The following is a 19,429-nucleotide window of genomic DNA, read 5'->3' as shown; positions in this document are numbered from 1 at the left end:
ATACAGTTCCAGCATGACATCCCTGCTTTTTTTTTTCTATGCCTCAGCTAATAAAGGAAAGCATTCCATATGCCTTCTTAACCACCTTATCTACCTGTCCTGCTACCTTCAGGGGTCTGTGGACATGCACTCCAAGGTCCCTCACTTCCTCTACACCTCTCAGTATCCTCCCATTTATTGTGTATTCTCTTGCCTTGTTTGCTCTCCCCAAATGCATCACCTCCCACTTCTCTGGACTGAACTCCATTTGCCACTTTTCTGCCCATCTGACCAGTCCATTGATATCTTCCTGCAGTCTACAGCTTTCCTCCTCATTATCAGCCACAAGGCCTATCTTTATGTCATCTGCAAATTTCTTAATCATGCCCCCTACATTTAAGTCCAAATTGTTAATGTATATCACAAAAAGCAAAGGACCTAGTACTGAGCCCTGTGGCACCCCACTGGAAACAGCCTTCCAGTCACAAAAACACCTGTCGACCATTATCCTTTGCTTCCTGCCACTAAGCCAATTTTGGATCCAATTTGCCACTTTCCCTTGGATCCCATGGGCCTTTACTTTTTTGACCAATCTGCCATGTGGGACCCTGACAAAAGCCTTGCTAAAATCCATGTAGACTATATCAACTGCATTACCCTCATCGATTCTCCTGTCACCGCCTCGAAAAATTCAATCAAGTTGGACATACACAGATTAGTGAAATGGGCAGACATATGACAAATGAAATTTAACACAGAGAAGTGTGAAGTGATGCATTTTGGTAGGAAGAATGAGGAGAGGCAATATAAATTAAATGGTACAATTTTAAAAGGGGTACAGGAACAGGGAGACCTGGGGCTGTATGTACACAAGTCTTAAAAGGTGGCAGGACAAGTTTTTTTTTATTAGTTCACGGGATGTGGGCGTCGCTGGCAAGGCCGGCATTTATTGCCCATCCCTAATTGCCCTTGAGAAGGTGGTGGTGAGCCGCCTTCTTGAACCGCTGCAGTCCGTGTGGTGACGGTTCTCCCACAGTGCTGTTAGGAAGGGAGTTCCAGGATTTTGACCCAGCGACAATGAAGGAACGGCGATATATTTCCAAGTCGGGATGGTGTGTGACTTGGAGGGGAACGTGCAGGTGGTGTTGTTCCCATGCGCCTGCTGCCCTTGTCCTTCTAGGTGGTAGAGGTCGCGGGTTTGGGAGGTGCTGTCGAAGAAGCCTTGGCGAGTTGCTGCAGTGCATCCTGTGGATGGTGCACACTGCAGCCACAGTGCGCCGGTGGTGAAGGGAGTGAATGTTTAGGGTGGTGGATGGGGTACCAATCAAGCGGGCTGCTTTATCTTGGATGGTGTCGAGCTTCTTGAGTGTTGTTGGAGCTGCACTCATCCAGGCAAGTGGAGAGTATTCCATCACACTCCTGACTTGTGCCTTGTAGATGGTGGAAAGGCTTTGGGGAGTCAGGAGGTGAGTCACTCGCCGCAGAATACCCAGCCTCTGACCTGCTCTCGTAGCCACAGTATTTATATGGCTGGTCCAGTTAAGTTTCTGGTCAATGGTGACCCCTAGGATGTTGATGGTGGGGAATTCGGCGATGGTAATGCCGTTGAATGTCAAGGGGAGGTGGTTAGACTCTCTCTTGTTGGAGATGGTCATTGCCTGGCACTTATCTGGCACGAATGTTACTTGCCACTTATCAGTCCAAGCCAGGATGTTGTCCAGGTCTTGCTGCATGCGGGCTCGGACTGCTTCATTATCTGAGGGGTTGCGAATGGAACTGAACACTGTGCAGTCATCAGCGAACATCCCCATTTCTGACCTTATGATGGAGGGAAGGTCATTGATGAAGCAGCTGAAGATGGTTGGGCCTAGGACACTGCCCTGAGGAACTCCTGCAGCAATGCCCTGGGGCTGAGATGATTGGCCTCCAACAACCACTACCATCTTCCTTTGTGCTAGGTATGACTCCAGCCACTGGAGAGTTTTCCCCCTGATTCCCATTGACTTCAATTTTACTAGGGCTGTTAAATTTAGTTGAGAAAGCTGTTAAAAAGGCATACGGGATCCTTGGCTTTATAAATAAAGGCATAGAGTACAAAAGCAAGGAAGTTATGCTAAACCTTTATGAAACACTTGTTAGGCCTCAGCTGCATTATTGCGTTCAATTCTGGGCACCACACTTTAGGAAGGATATCAAGGCCTTCGAGAGGGCGCAGAAGGGATTTACCAGAATGGTACCAGGGATGAGGGGCTTAAGTTATGTAAAGAGACTGGAGAAGCTGGGTTTGTTCTCCTTAGAGCGGAGAAGGTTAAGGGGAGATTTCATCGAGGTGTTCAAAATCATAAACGGTTTTGACAGAGTAAATAAGGAGAAACTGTTTCCAATGGCAGAAGGGTCGGTAACCAGAGGACACAGATTTAAGGTAATCGGCAAAAGAGCCAGAGGCGACATGAGGAAACATTTTTTTACACCGTGGATTGTAATGATCTGAAATGCACTGCCTGAAAGGGTGGTGGAAGCAGATTCAATAGTAACTTTCAAAAAGGAATTAGATAAATACTTGAAGGGAAAAAAATTTACAGTGCTATAGGGAAAGAGCAGGGGAAGGGACTAATCGGATAGCTCTTTCGAAGAGACAGCACAGGCACGATGGCCCCAATGGCCTCCTCCTGTGCTGCAACCTGCTATAATTCTGTGATAATACACTGAACTGCTTAATAAAAATGTTTTACTTTTTTAGTTCTGAGGCAAATGGATCATATGGAATGTATCGTGAGGCAGACAAATTGATGTGGATGACCATCATTGTGGGTGGGGTGGGGGTCGGGGGGAGCAAGGAGAACTCGGGTACAAGCAGTGCAGGAAACCTCTGGAAGCCTGAATCTGTGTGTTAGATATAGAGTGCTAGATACTCATGAAGTTGACAAGGAGGTTGACTCAGCGAAAGAAAGCATGAGCAATACTAGGGCACTGTGGAACACAAAAAGCTACAACAAGAGAGATCAGACAGGTGAGGAGGGAGTCTGAGAAAATTAGCATAAAAACAGAAAAGGTTTTCTATAGGCACACTTGTAGAAAGAGGTAGCCAAGGTAGCACTAGGCCTACCAAATGTTTAAGGAGGCAAACTTGTTGTGGAGAATAAGAGAATGACAGAAGTACTAATTGAGCACTTTGCTTCAGTTTTCACAGAAGGGGTGAATGTTTTGATTGGAGCGGCACCCGAGGTAACTGCAGAACAATTGGTGTTCGTTACTATTTGGAACTAAAGAAATTAGTTGCTCAAGCTTAAGGTAGCAGGGCATTTTTTCTGATATTATGCAGTATTAATTTTCCCAGGTTAGCAGTCAGTCTGGAGTCCAGCCCTCCAAACATCCAATATCACAATAAGTGTACAGCAAGAGGCATATAAAAGCAGCCAGAGATGTTGGGCCTCTGATTTTCCTTTCAGTCCTCTCTATGTGAAACCACCTTTGAGGAAGCTGTGCTTGGCACAGCTGAGATCGTAAGATTCACTGGATGGGGAATCGTTGGCATTGCACGTTTTGGAGAGGCACCACTGTCCCGATGACAAGACAACTTTAATACTTGCCATATTTGTACCTTTTCTATGTGAAATGAATGTCATCAATGCACATTCTGGGCAAGTCTGGTGAATTTTACATGGAGGAGTTCAATTTTCTTTGATTAAATAGGCAGTCTGCTAACAGTTTGGAGTACGTAAGGAAGAAAGAAAAAGTTTGCATTTTTTGGTCCCTTAAGAGTGTATCAGCCCAACACACTTCACAAACAGTGAATTAGTTTGATCTACAATCACCGTTATGCAATCGAATGAAGCATGGTCCCACAAACAAAATGAGATGAATGACTTGTAAATCTGTTTTTGGTGGTGTTGTTGTGAGGGAGGAATGTTGGTCAGGACATTGGGAGAAGTCCCTTTTTTCCCCCGGGTAGTATCAGCTTGTGCAAGCAACTTGAATAGTAAAGAGCTATCCTGAAATAAGTTCCAAATATGGGGTTTTTTGAGGGAGGAATAGCAGGAAGAGGAATAATTTATTTAGGAGGTATTCTCAATTCTAGTTCCTCCAGTAAGCTTTGAGATCCTGCATTTCAGTCGCTGAACAGAATTCAGCTACGGAGCATGTGGTGCAGCGATGAAAAAAAAGGAGATCCCCTTGGAGCATTACTCATTATTATTGGGATCCAAATAATTGTGCTTTCCTACCCCTTTAGGCTCTGTCAAAAATTATAGGAAATACTCACGAAAGACTGAATAGTAAAGAGCTATCCTGGGGGTAAATAACTGATTTAATTTATAAACTGGAGTCAGTGACTGAGTGCAGGACAATTCTTGGAAAATAATTCCAATAGTAATATGGACATTAGTGGAACACTCTGATCAACACCAACACTTGAATGGAGTATACGTTTGTTCAATATATCTTTTTGCCCAGGGAAATAGAATTTTTAAGAGTGCTATTTTAACACTCTGCCCAAACAACAAACAAACCATTGCAATGAACTAAAACTGTCAATAGGGATGAGAAACACCATTTAATACATGACATGATAGTGGACAAATAGTAGGTACGTGACAAGAAGCTGGAGATACAATTTACATTCTACAAGTGGGGCATTGGGCATATTGCACAATTCCTCAATATATATTCATTTCCCATCATACATGAGGTGATTCAAGTTAAAACAGTAAAAATGTTAATGTTAAATGTGAACTAAATTACTGCACAGACTGTGGAGTGATTCCAGTGACATTACCATGCTGCCTGCTCTCAAATTTGACAAAATTTCCATAAACTATGAAAAATATTTCAAGGAGATTATATATTCACATATGGTACACTGATGAATTAGTATTATCCTGGAAAATACAATTAAGTTAAGGTAAGCCATACCTGATTCGATATAGTTAAGCTGCAAAGAGCCTTTATTAATGCATTTCTGGTCTGTTTCTGTAAATCTCGTGTGCTACCCCTCTCTTTATGGAGACGATGGAGCACTCTGGCCAACAGCAGGATGTAATTTTTGGTTTCTTTTTGGTTGCCCAACAAAATGAGAGTTGAAAGGTTCTGAAGACCCTGCGTATACCTGAATGAGAGGGGAAAGGGTTACCTTTACTTAGAGAATTTCTCATGGATTATCTAAGATATAAAATGGTAAAAGTATTTTATTAGTACACTGATAGTTTAGTAAAAGTAAAGATATAAATTGATAACTGTTTTAGAATTAAAACCTTTTGCAGAAGTACTAACATAAAAAATGATATTTCTGTCACTTCAAGATATTTTCCTAAAATTTATTTGCTGTAAGTTTACACAGTAGAAAAATGAAAGCATCTCTAGAATTGGAAACATGATTCATACTTCAGAGTGGACTCATTTACTCACAGTTCTTCATCTGTTTTAATACTTGGTGAAACAATTGGAGTAACTGAACATGGCTTGGTTTTAGATCCAAATAGATCAGTGATCACTGTGTTGATTTTCACTACAAATAAGAGCAAAGAGACTTTAAACAAAAGTATTATGGGCAGTGTGATACAACAGCACAACACAGTGAAGCAATTAAACATTCGACTATTGAATAGTAGGACATGGGATTGCACCCTTGATCGTCCAAACATCAAGCTGTTAATCATGGAAGCGTCATTATTGGGAAATGTAAAGTGGGAAACAAGAAGGAAAACTGGACAACAAACCAAAGAATCAGGTGTTTGAGCTCTACAGCCTTTTGCTTTATTTGGATCATTTTCACCAGTTATCAGCTGAGCTGCTCGACAGTGTGTTTTTATACAAATGGAACACTCTAGTATACGTGCAAAAGAAAAAAAAGACATGAATTACTTGTCCTTGAGAATCTTTCCTGCCAGTAAACAATGTCGAAGCAGCGAAGCAGCTCCAACAGTAGTTGTGAGATAGTCCACAACCTTGGCTGAAAAAGGCAGCAAGAACACCACTGGGACCAATAGATTTGGGTGGGGTAAAACAGTGGAAAGCCACTTAGAAACCAGTGTCGAAACACCTCAACTGACCAAAAACATGGTATTATGTGTAACTAATGCTTTTGTCAATATAATTGGATGTGCAAATGTCTCCAAAAAGGCAAGTTCAGAAGATGACGATGTCATGAAACTATTTTTGAAGGGCTATATTTAGTACCTTAACCGCCACCAATCCCTCCCCCACTTGCTCTCTCAGGGTGTGCAATCTTAGCATCCTACTTTACCCAAAGCTGAGGTTCAAACCTCCATATCCATTGTTATGACTGCATATTTTGACATCTGCAACATTGCCTGCCTTCCCTGCTGAATTATCAACCATGCCTTCATCACCCCTGGATTTCTCCAATGGTCTTATTGCTGGCCTTCTGAGCTTCACCCAACATAAGCTACAACTTGTTCAAAACCCCACTGGACTGCACTAAAGACCGCTTGGCTAATACAACTATCCTCTCTGACCTCCATTGGCTCACTGTCCCTCAATACATCAAGTTTAAAATCGTTGTTCTCATCTGCAAGACCGACCATAGTATCATCCATTGCAATTCCCTTCAGCCTTGTGCCAGAGCGTTTCCTGTATTCTTCAGACTCTGGCTTCCTGTGCAAACACCATTCCATCTGCTTCATCTTTGAGGGCATGGCTTTCATTCCTCTTGGTCCTACTCTCTGGGAGAGTCTCGTTAAAACCCTCAACCTTGTTACCTCTTCTCCCATCTTCAAAAGCTTCATCAAAATCTCTCTCTTCAATCATGCCATCAGTCACCTCCCCGAACTCATTCACTAACGTTCTTTGTAACCTTTGTCTCTTTTGTTAAGCACCTTAGTACACTGCGTATGTTGAGTAGAATGGGCCTATACTCTCTGGAGTTTAGAAGAGTGAGAGGTGATCTCATTGAAACATATCAGATTATGAGGGAGCTTGACAGGGTTGCTGATGAGAGGCTGTTTCCCCTGGCTGGAGAGTCTAGAACTAGGGGGCACAGTCGCAGGGTAAGGGGTCAGCCATTTAAGACTGAGATGAGGAGGAATTCCTTCACTCAGACGGTTGTGAATCTTTGGAATTCTCTACCCCAGAGGGCTGTGGATGCTGAGTCATTGAGTATATTCAAGGCTGAGACTAGATAGATTTTTGGACTCTAGGGGAATCAAGGGATATGGGGATCAGGCAGGAAAGTGGAGTTGAGGTCGAAGATCAGTCATGATCTGATTGAATGGCGGAGCAGGCTCGAGGGGCCATGTGGCCTACTCCTGCTCCTATTTCTTATGTTCTTAAATGTCAAATGTAGCTAAAGACTTGTGCTCCAGAACTAGCTGTGCCTCTAGCCAAGTTGTTCCAATGAAGCTACAACACTGGCATCGACCAGACAATGTGGAAAATTGCCCAGGTATGACCTGTCCACAAAAAGCAGGACAAATCCAATCCGGCCAATTCCCGCCCCATCAGTCTACTCTCAATCATCAGCAAAGTGATGGAAGGTGTCGTCGACAGTGCTATCAAGTGGCACTTACTCACCAATAACCTGCTCACCGATGCTCAGTTTGGGTTCCGCCAGGACCACTCGGCTCCAGACCTCATTACAGTCTTGGACCAAACATGGACAAAAGAGCTGAATCCCAGAGGTGAGGTGAGAGTGACTGCCCTTGACATCAAGGCAGCATTTGACCAAATGTGGCACCAAGGAGCCCAAGTAAAATTGAAGTCAATGGAAATCAGGGGGGAAACTCGCCATTGGCTGGAATCATTCCCAGCACAAAGGAAGATGGTAGTGGTTGTTGGAGGCCAATCATCTCAGCCCCAGGACACTGCTGCAGGAGTTCCTCAGGACAGTGTCCTAGGCCCAACCATCTTTCAGCTGCTTCATCAATGACCTTCCCTCCATGATAAGGTCAGAAATGGGGATGTTTGCTGATGATTGCACAGTGTCCAGTTCCATTCACAACCCCTCAGATAATGAAAAAGTCCGTGCCCGTATGCAGCAAGACCTGGACCACATCCAGCTTGGGCTGATAAGTGGCAAGTAACATTTGTGCCAGGCAATGACTATCTCCAACAAGAGAGAGTCTAACCACCTCCCCTTGACATTCAACGGCATTATCATCACAGAATCCCACACCATCAACATCCTAGGGGTCACCATTGACCAGAAACTTAACTGGACCAGCCACATAAATACTGTGGCTACAAGAGCAGGTCAGAGGCTGGGTATTCTGCAGCGAGTAACTCACCTCCTGACTCCCCAAAGCCTTTCCACCATCTACAAGGCACAAGTCAGGAGTGTGATGGGATACTTTCCACTTGCCTGGATGAGTGCAGCTCTAACAACACTCAAGAAACTCAACATCATCCAGGACAAAGCAGCCGCTTGAATGGCACCCCATCCACCACCCTAAACATTCACTCCCTTCACCACCGGCGCACTGTGGCTGCAGTGTGTACCATCCACAGGATGCACTGCAGCAACTCGCCAAGGCTTCTTCTACAGCACCTCCCAAACCCACGACCTCTACCTCCTGGAAGGACAAGGGCAGCAGGCACATGGGAACAACACCACCTGCACGTTCCACTCCAAGTCACACACTATCCCGACTTGGAAATATATCTCCGTTCCTTCATCATCGCTGGGTCAAAATCCTGGAGCTCCCTACCTAATAGCACTGTGGGAGAACCTTCACCACATGGACTGCAGCGGTTCAAGAAGGCAGCTCACCTCCACCTTCTCAAGGGCAATTAGGAATGGACAATAAATGCTGGCCTTGCCTGCGAAGCCCACATCCCATGAACAAATTTAAAAAAAGTTGCAAGCTGATTTTTTTTTTAGATGGGACTTACATTTATATCCATTAGCTGCTTCTCCAGCGGGCAAAATAAAGTAGTACTCATGATCCCTTCCATCATACAGAACAGTTTCAGTTGAATTGCCAATGCTGTAGCTATACTCATAATGCAAATCCTTCAATAAGAAAAGAAAAACAGTATACTGGCTTCATGACAATAATATTTTTAAGCTCATTAGAGATAAGATAACTACTACAAGTACGTTCTTAGTCACAAGTTAATATCATTGTTGATTTAGCTCTGAATGTTCTGAACTCTTTCTGAGAAGTGCACAATGCAGGTCACAGCATGTATGAGCAGGGAACAAGATTTATTTACCCCTGACATGCAGGTTCAAAATCGAAGCCAAAAAATGAACAGGTCACTTTACTGAATGCTATTGATAGAATGATGGAAGGTTGCAGCATGGAAGGAAGCCATTCGGCCCATCGAGTCCAGGCCGGCTCTATGCATGAGCAATCCAGCTAGTCCCACTGCCCCACCCTTTCCCTGCAGCCCTGCACATTTTTGGTTTCAAGTACTTATCCAGTTCTCTTTTGAAGGCTATGATTGAATCTGCCTCCACCACCCCCTCGGGCAGTGCATTCCAGATCCGAATCACCCGCTGTGTAAAAAAAGTTTTTCCTCATAACATCTTTGGTTCTTTTGCAAATCAGCTTTAATCTGTGCCCTCTGGTTCTTGACCCATCCGCCAATAGGAACAGCTTCTCTTCATCTACTCTGTCTTGACCCTTCATGATTTTGAAAACCTATATCAAACCTCCTCGCAACCTTCTCTGTTCCAAGGAGAACAATCTCAGTTTCTCCAGTCTATCCACGTAATTTAAGTCCCTCATCCGTGGAATCATTCTGGTAAATCTCCTCTGCACCCTCTCTAAGGCCTTCACATCCTTCCTAAAGTGCGGTGCCCAGAACTGGACATAATACTCCAGTTGTGGCCGAACCAGTGTTTTATAAAGGTTCATCATGACTTCCTTGCTTTTGTACTCTGTGCCTCAATTTATAAAGCCCCGGGCTCCGTATGCTTTTTTAACCGCTTTCTCAACCTGCCCTGCCACCTTCAATGATTTCTGCATATACACCCCCAGATCCCTCTGTTCCTCCACCCCTTTTAGAAGTGTGCCCTCTAGTTTATATTACCTCTCATTTTTCCTACCGAAATGCATCACCTCGCATTTTTCTGCATTAAACTTCATCTGCCACATGTCCACCCTTGCCACCAGAGTCTCTCTATCCTCTTGAAGTCTGGCACTATCCTCCTCACTGTTCACTACTTCCAAGTTTTGTGTCATCCGCAAATTTTGAAATTGTGCCGTGTACTCCCAAGTCCAAGTCATTAATATATATCAAGAAAAGCAGTGGTCCCAGCACCAACCCCTGGGGAACACCACTGCACACCTCCCTCCAGTCCGAAAAACAACTGTTCACCACTCCTCTGTTTCCTGTCATTTAGCCAATTCTGTATCCATGTTGCTACTGCCCCCTTTATTCCATGGGCTGCAATCTTGATAGCAAGCCGACCATGTGGCACTTTATCAAACGCTTTTTGAAAATCCACACACACCACATCAACTGCATTGTCTTCATCTACCCTCTCTGTTACCTCATCAAAAAACTCTATCAAGTTGTTTAAACACGATTTTCCTTTAACAAATCCGTGGTGGATTTCCCTAATCAATCCACACTCGTCCAAGTGACTGTTAATTCTGTCCCGGATTGTTGTTTCCAAAAGTTTCCCCATCACCGAGGTTAAACTGACCGGCCTATAAGGGTTGCTGGGTTTATCTTTACACCCTTTTTTGAACAAGGGTGTAACATTTGCAATTCTCCAGTCCTCTGGCACCACCCCCGTATCCAACGATGTCTGGAAGATTATGGCCAGTACCTCTGCAATTTCCCCCCTTACTTCCCTCAGCATTCGAGGGTGAATCCCATCCAGACCAGGTGACTTATTTACTTTAAGTCCAGCTAGCCTTTCTAGTACCTCTAATTTCTCAATTTTTAGCCCATCCAGTATCTTAACTATATCTTTACCGACTCTCTGGCAGCATCTTCTTCCTTGGTAAAGACAGATGCAAAGAGCTCATTTAATACCTCAGCCATGCCCACTGCCTCCATGAGTAGATCTCCGTTATGGTCCCGAATCGGCCTCACCCCTCCTCTTACTACCCGTTTACTGTTAGCATGTCTGTAGAAGACGTTTGGATTCCCTTTTACGTTGGTCGCAAGTCTATTCTCATACTCTCTCTTTGCCCCTCTTATTTCCTTTTTCACTTCCCCTCTGAACTTTCTATATTCTGCCAGGTTCTCTCTTGTGTTATCAACCTGACACCTGTCATATGCCGCTTCATCTTACTCTCTATTTCCTTTGTCATCCAGAGTGTTCTGGCTTTAGTTGCCCTACCTTTCTCCCTCGTTGGAATGTACCCGTATCATCGCCTCTTTAAAGGCCGCCCGCTGTTCAATTACAGTTTTGCCTGCCAATCTATAATTCCAATTTACCCGGGCCAGATCTGTTCTCATCCCACTGAAATTGGCCCTCCTCCAATTGAGTATTATTGCTTAAAGTGGCAGAGTCCTTTTCCATAGCTATTCTAAACCTTATGATACTATGATCGCTACTCCCTAAATGTTTTCCCACTGACACTTGCTCCACTTGGCTCATCTCATTCCCGAGAATGAAGTCCAGCAATCCTTCCTCGTTGGGCCAGAAACATACTGGTCAAGAAAGTTATCCTGAACACATTTCAAAAATTCCTCCCCTTCTTTGCCCTTTATATTATTGTTATCCCAGTCTATATTAGGATAGTTGAAATCCCCCGTTATCACTACTCTATGGCTTTTGCACCTCTCTGTAATTTCCCTGCAAATTTGCTCCTCTATATCCTTCCCACTAGTTGGTGGCCTGTAGAATACCCCCAGTAGTGTAATGGCACCTCTTTTATTTCTTAACTCTAACCAAATAGATTCTATCCTTGACCCCTCCAGGGCATCCTCTCTCTCCAGTACTGCAATATTCTCCTTAATCAATACAACCCCTCCGATCTTTCCTTCCCTATCTTTCTTGAATACCTTGTATCCAGGAATATTTAGTACCCAATCTTGCCCTTTTTTGAGCCAGGTCTCCATTATTACCATAACATCATATTCCCATGTGGCTATTTGTGCCTGCAGCTCACCAACCTTGTTTACCACGCTTCGTGCGTTCACACACATGCACCGCAAACCCGTCTTAGACTTTCGTGTACTCTCCCTTGGTCTGATCCCATCTAATAACTTACTATTTTTACTCAAGGGCTATCCTTCTCTCCTGATCCTTTTTGCCCCTTTCTAATGCTACATCCTGGTGCCCATCCCCCTGCCAAATTAGTTTCAATGCCCCCCACAATATTAGCGAACCTCCCTGCGAGGACATTGGTCCCAGCTCTGTTGAGCTGCAACCTGTCCGGCCTGTACAGGTCCTACCTCCCCCAGAACTGGTCCCAATGCCCCAAGAATCTGAAGCCCTCCCCCCTGCACCATCTCTCCAGCCACGCATTCATCTGCTCTATCCTCCCATTTCTATACGCACTAGCGCGTGGCACCAGGAGTAATCCGGAGATTACTACCTTTGAGGTCCTGCTTGTTCATTTCTTTCCTAACTCCTTAAACTCTGCCTGCAGGACCTCATCCCTCTTCTTACTTATGTCATTGGTACCGATATGAATCACGACCTCTGGCCGTTCACCCTTCCCCTCCAGAATGTTCTGCAGCCGCTCAGTGATATCCTTGATAGTGGCAGAGTTTAGTGAGCATTAAATGTAATAATTGGAAATAGTTCCTCAATTGTTAACCTGCTATTTCTAAGGCCCTAAACTGAGTTTGAGAAGAATAGTGCGGAAGGGGCTGGGATGAGCAGTGAATGGAAAGACTTCAACTGTCAGAAGCATCCCATAACCCCTTAAAACTGGAATCCTGACAATGGGTATCTTACTGAAAAATGTTACAAATAATAATTCATTTTCATTTGTTAAATGCCGCGACAGTCAGTGATAAAAACTGCTAAGAACAGAGGAACTAATCTGAAAGGAGTTACTGAACCGACAGTATGAGAGAACTGAATTAACATAAGTAAACAGTTTTTGTTGTTTACTTATTAAAAAGGGGGCATATGATGGGGCATTTGTTTGAGGCTTGAGCAGCAAAATTGCATATTCTAATAAGCATTGTGCATTTAGCAAAGGAATGCTTTCTGAAGTGGTGGCTTGTTAGTTTTTTTGTAACACTACAAACCCACCTTCCTCCCCGACGTACAGAACATGCTATAATGAGTCTGAATCTCTAATCCTATGCTGGGCCGCACTTCACACGTCATTCCTTGAGGAGCCTCATTCGTGAAGAGGAAAAGCTGTGCTTTGCCTGATTGGCTCTGGCCTCCTACTAGAGAAGTAGATAATGTGTAGAGACAATAGCATAAAATGTCACAAACTCAGTGAAAACATGACTTCTGTGAGCAGAAGGCCAAATTGGAAGATAAAATGCTTACAATATTCTTACTCACCAACAATAACTTCTATCATGTAAATCTTCTTACTTTGCAGGCTGAAAGGTTTAAATGTTAAAGTCTGTGATTTTATACCTGTGGAAAAAGGCAAATTAGTTCATGAAACACTGGTTGTAAGTGGACAGAAAAACTAATAAATGTTAGTTCAACACAACACTAGTAAACAAAGTTAAAGTAAAATGTTAACCTTAATTTATTGCTAAATAGTAAACTGAATTAACTTATCATTTCAGTTGTAGTGATTTGATCTTACTTTTGTTCTGCTTTTCCAATTTTCACCTCCTTCCTTGCTTCTTTTCCTAAATGCAGTAACTGATACTGGAATACGGCTCCACAGACTCCAGTTACCCTCCGATACTTCACCCAAGTTATCATTCTTCATATGTGAACTTAGAAAGTGAGTATCAGAAAGCTGGCAGTGTGAGCTGAGGGCAACGAAGTTGAACCCAATTGTCTTAACATGTGGGTGGAGCAAGTTCGGAAGAGAAAAGAGGTGCTTTTCTCCTCAGATGGTCAACGGGTACCAAGGCAATTGGTAAACAGACAAGTGAGAGGTGGCACAACATGTGAATGTGCTCAGCATTATCTCCAGGACCTGGCTGTAGTGCAGAAATACATTTAATCACAAGGTGAGACTCCTTTTCAAATCTCTCATACTCTCTACACAGCTCTGCAGGACTCAACATTTGCCTCAGCCTTATACATGCTTGTCCATAAGTCAGCAGGCAAGACTTCATTGCACCTCCTTTCTGCTTGCACTCACACCCTCAAAAGCTGCTACTGCTTTCATGACTACTTCCCCTTCTTGGCCGAACTTGCTGATTCTTCTTGCAAACTACAATAAGCTGCTCAACTGGGAAATCAGGCCAGTAGCAAAATCAGTGTTAAATGGGTAGGAGGAACAGTCACTCGATTCTCCAAGTATCACCCTGTTTTCAAGCACAAGCAGGGTGGTAAGCAGGCCAAAATCAGATCATATTACCCAGCTGTGCCACCTCTTCTATTTCAATAAATTTCAGTAGGAAAATGCTACTTTCATTTTAATTCATAGAACATTACAGTACAGAAACAGGCCATTCATCCCATCAAGTCTGTGCCATATTTTTCTCCACATGAGCCACATAGTCGAATCCCACTCTCCTGCTCACTCCCCTTTACTATTGCTCTTTTTTAAAATCCAAAAGAAACTACTGTATCTAATTCCCTTTCAGATGAATTTACGGACTCTGCTTCAACAGTAGTTTGCGGCAGAGAATTCCATATTCTGACCACCCTCAGCATAAAGGAAATTTTTCCATTCACAACCGAGAAAATGGTCCTGATCACACTGCAAAACAAAGTACCTTTTCTCACCACAAACATTCTCCTTTTTTTTGGAGAATTAAAATCTCCCATAATTATCACTCTATTGTTGATACACAGCTCTCAAATAGGTTTACAAATTTAATTGTTGATTTCCATTCCACTGTTCGACAGGATATAACATACTCCCCACTAGTGTGACTGATCCCTTGGTATTCCTCCACTGAATTTGAAGGGATTCTGTTTCGACCATTTTCCTATTGAAGTCCTATTGCTTGCAGACTTTGATGTTTTCCCTCGTTAATATCATGACCTCACTGCCCTTTCTTCCTCCCTTATGTCTCCTGAAAGATTTATATCTGGGTATATTTAACTGCAAATCCTGACCCAGCTACAGTCATAATGCAGTTTCTGCTATTATGGAATTATTTTATATTTTAATCCATGACTCTAAATCCCCAATTTTGTTTCTTATACTCTACCTTTTCCTTTCCACATCTGGATTCCTTTTACTATCTTATTCTGTTTATCCTCTTTCAACCTTCTACCTGCTTATTATCTATACATCTGAAGTTTTTACTTTCCCTTCCATACAAACTATTGCTTGTTTTGCCAAACAATCAGATACTTGAAATCTTATTAACAGTTTGCGTTAAGTCAATCATATTTTTGTCGTGTTTTTATGAAGTTTAGAGCAAAAGACTGAATTAACAGCTAAATAAGAAAATCATGAATTCCCAATATATTTCAAATGAACAAATTCTACTGGTTATCATTACTGGTATACTCAACATTACATCTTGTACTTGTACACAAGCAGATCCTGATCACTTCACTTTTCTTTGGATAAAGAATTGTATCCCACTAATATTAAAAAACTATAGCCACAAAATGGGTTTAACCCTTTGAATTTTGCAGGTTAGTTGACTCAAATGGGTACTGTCAGATTGCATGGGCCACTGATAAGTGCTACATAGCATGTGAGCTAAAAAGTTACAAAACCAGTTGGCCCAGAGAAAGAGGCAATTCACCGGACGTGCAAGAAGTCTAAGGGTTGAAGTCAAAGTTAAAAATCAAAAGACAGGGGCCCTGAATGTCTGCAGCCATTCCACTGTAACTGGCAGAAATCCACGAGACTCGCTCGAACTAGGCCAGGAACTGGATTACATCAGGGATTCCACAACGGCCTGTTGGGGGCATCGCATTCGGCACAGGAGGGGACTGGGGCCAGCGACTCCCTACATCGAGGGTTCCCAAGCACCAATCCCTCAGTGACACTTGGCATATGGTCAGACCAGGGCCAGAAGTAGAGTCCAGCTGGGAGTCCAGGCTGAGATCAAGACCTGGACCTTCAAGTAATATTTTTTGGTGGCCTTCTCATGAAGGGGGCTGTGGGCACAACCATTTCCTCATTCTGAGAGGGGAAAGGTCGGACACGCCACCCTGGTTGGGCCACCTCCACTATTCTTTCCGGTGTCGAGACTGTGCCAGGCACCCCAGATATGCCCCGAGTGTTATGGATGCCCACAATTGGCTCGCAAATCAGGGAACCTCTCCCTGACTCTGGAACATCCATCAGGGTCAGTGGCGGAGGTTCCAAGTGGTCACATCTCAGCACTTACACTGGAACACACCCCATCGCGCATTTTCATGGCAAAGTATTTTAATACAAAGGTCAAGCTTGTTCCCTTTTCTTTTTCCAAACTATCTATGTACCTGTTGTTGTGTAGGTTTCAAACTTCACATCATTAATGGCTACTTTAGTCCACTCAATCATGGGACTGGGTCTGGATGCAGGTGGAGGTTGAATATCTGGAAGAACATCATCACCACCTCCTGTTTCTAACCCAAAACTGGATCCTCCAGATGTATCTGTACCAGTCCCAGTACCAATACTACTCCCACTGGATCCACCTCCTGTAACTCAGCAAAATAATTTACAATAGTTTAAAAAAAAATCAAATCTTGAGTTTTCAAACAGAACATTGTTTTCATGAAAAAGTGTTTAGCAAACTGCTTTTGATTTGCTTACGTACTTACAAAGCAATAATTGAGATCACCAAATTGCATCATGATGTCACTTGCATGTGTAACATCAGAAAGGAAAATGATACAATGCTCTTCTGGATTCCTCCCCACCGCCCCCCACCCCCCTCCACAGAAAAATGTGTCAAATGTTTCTTTGTGAAGATGGTACCCCTTTAAATCTCGAAATAATGTACACAATCGGTCATACTCAGTAATAAATAATAGTTTTAAGTTTGTGTTTCCAAGAACTAAGCGACAGAAAATTTCAAATCTAAGCATCACTTCAATTTTTTTTAAATCAGCTGAGAACCTAACTGCGTAAATAAAACAGTTTATGTATTCTTTATTCCATCAGCTACACAAATGAATTACTGTGCACAGAAAATGTGCTCAAGGTTATATTTTCCACTTTTAAACCTGTCAGGTAGTTAAGAGTAATTTTCCTCTTGAGGCCCTTTGCTGGGTGCCCCATAACTGCAGTATACTGGTGGTGTGCTGCACTTGTGAGGAGAGGAGTCTTTCCAAATCTGCATGGTATGGCTGCCCTTCCGGAGCCATCCACCCCAAAGCAGCAGCCAAAAGGCCCTGAGGTCTGAGGATTATGTTGGTTTGATAAAATACATCAGTTACCTGTTGCTTCCAAAAATCTTCAGCAAGCTCCTTGGACCCCCACAGACCCTATGGGAGGACCCACTGAGAGGAAAGCAAGACAGGATGGCCAGAATCTACCTTCAATAGCATCCATATACTAAGTTTGTGCCAACTGTAGACTCAGGCCCAGATATGCCAGTTTTGGAAACCCTCAGAAATCCAGGACAATCCAGTGGAGACCAAGTCTACAGTAGCCAGTCTCCACCTCAAATTTCCTCTTCACTGCAACTGGGAACTGAGCATCTCGAAGTGCAAGAAACAGGAAAATCTACCCTTTGATCTCATGGAATACATGTATCATTCCTCATTGCTATGTTCTAATAGACTTAAAACAGGTGAACCTTAAGTTATGTCAGTAATTAGGGGAAACAGAAGAGTAGAAATTAAGATAAAAGTGATTGGCAGAATTTGAAAAGCTTATTTAAACAAATGGAATTTTGCTTTGTTTAAACCAAATGACTGGACAGTACCCTGAATGTTTCCTTACCAAAGGTCTATCAATGGTTAGAGTACCCTGCAACCAAATGGGCTAAGAATGAGTTGTCCAAAACTGATAAAAATCACTGAAGACCTTTTTGTTGGGTGCCGAACACTTGCCAAAACCCGATCACCATGTTTCAAAATTTCTAATTCACGCTACTGAAAAATTCACACCTACCTCAGATTTGTGTTTGCCTGACATGAAATGCACACGGTCATCCCCACCCACCCCCCTGGCCCCACCCCTTAGAGACACAACCCACTTACCCAAATCCAGAGAGTTTGGGGGCATGTGTGCAGAGTCATGTCTTGGGGGGTTGCAAGTGTGCACAAGGGTACTGATGGAAACCAACCAGCTAAAACTGCAGAGCTCACCACAGCAGATCATTGGTAAGCTTCCTATTGCTTATCAAGCTAAGATCACCTTACCCATTAGGGTTTGGAACTGCACGGTTATCAGAAGCCTAGTGGGAAGAATCCCAGACCCCAGTGACAGGCCTATCCTTCCATGTTCTATTCGTGAGCCAATCTGGCTGATCAATCATCTGCCTGGCTCTGGTATGGGATTACAACATCAGCCATGAAGTGTTGGCTTGGTTTCTAACTTGCATTAGCAAGTATGTTGTTTTAAAGCTCCTCAACACCAAACAAACACCACCTATCTCCCCTCCTCCAAACACTAGTCATGAGGCGGACTAAAAAGATGAGACCTCCTAAACTTGAAGCCTTTATAGGATTGAAATTGGCACATTAGGGGTGGCACACTGCTGATGAATATAATGCCCAATGTCACTGATATGGACACACAGGTTTAAGTCCTATTCCACTTAGTGCCGGATTTAAGCTGCACTGAGTGGAGAGGTGCTGGAGTCAGGTCATACATCCCCCTCTTGGCAGATGTCAATCCAGGCAGAAAAAGAAAAGATGAAAAATATAAAAAACATAAGACTTACCTATTAATAGATGGTTTAAAACACAAAAGGACTGGGCATATGATAGCTGCACTGGCAGTCCATTAGAGTCCCATCCCCAAAGAATCATATTGTTGATGACATTTCAAACTCATCAGACTTCACTGGGATAGCTGTATCCATTTCAGCCATGGATGGAGATTCCATAGGTGTGGAAAAGAAGTAAGGCTAGCAAAAATCTGAAGCCTTGATAATCCAGCCATATAGCTGTCGGATGAGGCACAGCAAGAATTGGAAGTGGGAAAATTTGGAAGAAGTAGAATTCTATCAATCAGAAACTGACAATCTAATTCAATTCTACTCAAAAACTGCGACCATACCTTGAAATCCTGGCCTCCCGCCAGAACCGGAAGTTCCTTCTACTGTGTTATAATGCGTATCGTATTCTGCACAAAGAGGAAAAAATGATATATTCAGAGTAAATATTGAATATGTAATCGATTACACAATTTAGAGTAAGATTACTGTTGGTTTAGCAGTACTTTTCTCCAGTAATTGTCCATAATTACAGCTCTATAACAATATAAGTAAAAAGCTCAAATCTGGGGACCAATGACAATTGTTCTTGTGCCTCTAATATGCAAATCCCTATTGTTCCAATTTCAATTACAGCTGTACATGACAA

At 43.1% G+C, this 19,429-nt stretch overlaps 1 protein-coding gene across 5 annotated transcripts in view; it reads right to left on the bottom strand.

Moving 5' to 3' along the window:
• Positions 1-19,429, bottom strand: part of LOC137341938 (polycystin-1-like protein 1) — a 288,830-nt gene that overhangs the window by 104,488 nt on the left and 164,913 nt on the right. For 4 of the 5 annotated variants that reach the window (XR_010967170.1, XM_068005486.1, XM_068005476.1 and 1 more), the window contains exons 28-34: positions 19,125-19,190; positions 16,391-16,591; positions 13,370-13,447; positions 13,106-13,248; positions 8,824-8,944; positions 5,383-5,482; positions 4,891-5,083 (exon numbers count right to left, since the gene is read on the bottom strand). Coding sequence is in view for 4 of the 5 variants with exons in the window: in XM_068005486.1 (XP_067861587.1) it covers positions 4,891-5,083; positions 5,383-5,482; positions 8,824-8,944; positions 13,106-13,248; positions 13,370-13,447; positions 16,391-16,591; positions 19,125-19,190 (902 nt within the window). In the remaining variant the exon portion in view is untranslated. The remainder of the gene's footprint in view (positions 1-4,890; positions 5,084-5,382; positions 5,483-8,823; positions 8,945-13,105; positions 13,249-13,369; positions 13,448-16,390; positions 16,592-19,124; positions 19,191-19,429) is intronic. The other variant, XM_068005466.1, reaches the window with a different exon arrangement.

The sequence above is a fragment of the Heptranchias perlo genome, chromosome 2, assembly GCF_035084215.1.
Source record: "Heptranchias perlo isolate sHepPer1 chromosome 2, sHepPer1.hap1, whole genome shotgun sequence".
NCBI classification, from domain to species: Eukaryota; Metazoa; Chordata; class Chondrichthyes; order Hexanchiformes; family Hexanchidae; genus Heptranchias; species Heptranchias perlo.
Note: the sequence above shows the minus strand (reverse complement) of the source record. Positions and strands in the feature narration are given on the sequence as shown.